The sequence below is a fragment of the Galeopterus variegatus genome, unplaced genomic scaffold, assembly GCF_000696425.1.
Source record: "Galeopterus variegatus unplaced genomic scaffold, G_variegatus-3.0.2 Scaffold1115, whole genome shotgun sequence".
In the NCBI taxonomy this organism is placed as follows: Eukaryota; Metazoa; Chordata; class Mammalia; order Dermoptera; family Cynocephalidae; genus Galeopterus; species Galeopterus variegatus.
In genome coordinates, this window is record NW_007727226.1 from 48,496 (window position 1) to 50,950 (window position 2,455).

General features: G+C 36.4%; 1 protein-coding gene across 1 annotated transcript in view; it reads right to left on the reverse strand.

Moving 5' to 3' along the window:
• Positions 1-477: 477 nt before the first annotated feature.
• LOC103592254 (ras-related protein Rab-32-like) overlaps positions 478-2,455 on the reverse strand; it is a 7,356-nt gene continuing 5,378 nt past the window's right edge. The window contains exon 2 of the mRNA XM_008574900.1: positions 478-1,634. Coding sequence (XP_008573122.1) covers positions 1,485-1,634 — 150 coding nt within the window. The 3' untranslated portion in view covers positions 478-1,484. The remainder of the gene's footprint in view (positions 1,635-2,455) is intronic.

A 2,455-nucleotide genomic window follows, 5' to 3' on the forward strand; every position in this document is an offset into this window, starting at 1 on the left:
TAAAAGAGGTTGTATTAATTAAATGATAATTATTACTCAAATCAAGGTTTTCTATTATTTCACTTCAGAAAATCTGGTTCTACATAGATACACGTCCAAAGAGGACAAAGTGTTTATTTTTACTTAAATATATAACATATAAACATATTTGTTATTTATGAGAAGAGAAAGGTCCATTTCATGGTTCATGACAACTACTATTTATTCCCAGAACATGCCAGTCAGCATAAGGGCAATTCTACACTAGCTTTTTTTTTTTCCCCCCTTGCTCTCAATAAATGCATGGATCTTTTCCATCCAAGTTCACTAAATGTATAAGACAAATTTGGTCAATATCTCATTTTGTGTTAGCTTTGGATTGTGTCACAAAACTCAAAATATCTTTGAAACAAATAAATTGGAACCTGCAGAGCAATATCTAATCCTTAAAAATAAAGGGCAAAAATGAACAGACACTAAGTTTTCTAAGGCAGAAAAGTGTATCCCATACTATTTTTATTGAACTCCATTAACTCAAAAAATGTCTTCAATCAAAATATTTTTTCTTTTCCTTCACTGAGTTAAATGGTAATACAACTGTGAGTCTGCCTTGTTTCTCAGGCATTATACTTTAAGGTCCCAAATCTTACGTAAAACCATACACGACGTAGTTTCTTTCACAATTCATTTTCTAGAAGCTCAAATTTAATTATATATGCTTTAAAATAAATTCTCTCTTGACCACTACCATTCCATATTTGAGAAGACTAACTCCAGTAGAGAGAATTACAACCGTGAGATGAATCAGGCCCTCAGTTATGAACATAAACCCACAGGAGGAAGAGTAGAGATAGGACTAGGGAGAGAGAAGAAGAAACATTCATTTATATTGTTTCCACGTTGTAGCAACCTGATCCAGAAGGAGAAATCATGCTACAGGTGTGGTGTGAGTACTTCTTGAATAGTGAGGGAGGGCATCTTAATGTGTTTAAGAGGAGTGACCACATGCCACACCAACTGTGAGTGGTGAAATTATATGTAAGGATAACAATTTTACATGATGTACCAAAATTTTGAATAGAAAATTGCTAAACAAAGACTTCAATCCTTTGTGGCTAACAGAATCTGAAAACCTCACTCAAAAGTGAAGCCGGAATATGGAGACAAAAATGCAGGCTCAGAATGACCTTAGGACTGCATATAAATTGGAAGTCTTACCGAATCCTGAGAAATTGTCATAGTAAAAGGTGTTTAAAAGGATGTAAACATTACCCTTAATGTGATGGCAACAACAACAAAAGCCTAATTGTCATCTGTGAAGGTGCAGACCACTAGCAGGGAAACTTCTCCAAACACTCCATTTTCTAAAAAAGCATAGGTGCCCAGTGGTGCTGCCATTTTGAAGTGCTGCCCGTGGGAAGATTGACAGCACAGCATACCATCAGTATCCCAGTCTCAGGAACGTGCTCAGAACTGAGGCAGGTACATGAGATGCAGAAGCCATTTCAGCAGCACTGGGATCTACTCTCTGCTTTTGCGGCCTCCTGATCCAGTTTAATTGTGCCAACATCTTTTTCTTCATTAGCAAAACTTTGGTGGCATGCAAGAATATTCTCTACTAGGAATCGGGCGGCTTCGTCTATGTTTATGTTATCCTGCAATGCAAAAATAAAGAATAGGATCGATTTTTAGGACTAATTCTTGAAAGAAAGTATTAAGAATATTAATGGGAACTAGGAAAGTACACCAGCTACTGTCTTCTCTAATACTAAATTGCCCACCAAGGGTCAACACTATTGACTAATGTGGCTATGAAAATAACGCTTTTCTTTTTACCAGGTACATCCTTTCGATGTTCCTAGTTTAAAATTTTGCCACTAAGGTTCAATGAGCTATCTCGATGTCAATAATGAACCATCCTCCTCCTCTGGGATACCATTCAAATAGATGAACACATTCAGACTGAAAAATTCCTGCCTTTGAATATTTAATTCAAATACCCAGGATACATTGTGAAAAAAAAATGTTAAAGGGCTCCAACCAAACTAAAGTATGGTAAATGCATCATGTCACACCACCGTCTAAGAATACAAATTATCACTTTTAGTTGTCATTCATAAATTAGCCTGAAACAATGTTGTGAGTGAGATATACATTAAGGGCCTCCTAGGGAATGACTGGCTATCATAGCATTTGTATGACTGATATATAAGTTGTCATTGAATAAACAATAAGGAACACATAGCAAAAATTGTACTTACCCTTTAAAATTTTTTTCATCTTTGAGTAATTTCAGACTTACAAAAATATTGCAAAAATAGTAAAATTTCATGTATACCCTGGTACCATATTCCTTATCACGCTACTATCTTAGATAACCAGAGTACAGCTATCAACATCAGAAAATTAGATAACAGGGCCGGCCTGGTGGCGCACTGCTACAGTGCACCGCTTGGGAAGCGCGGCGGCGCTCCTG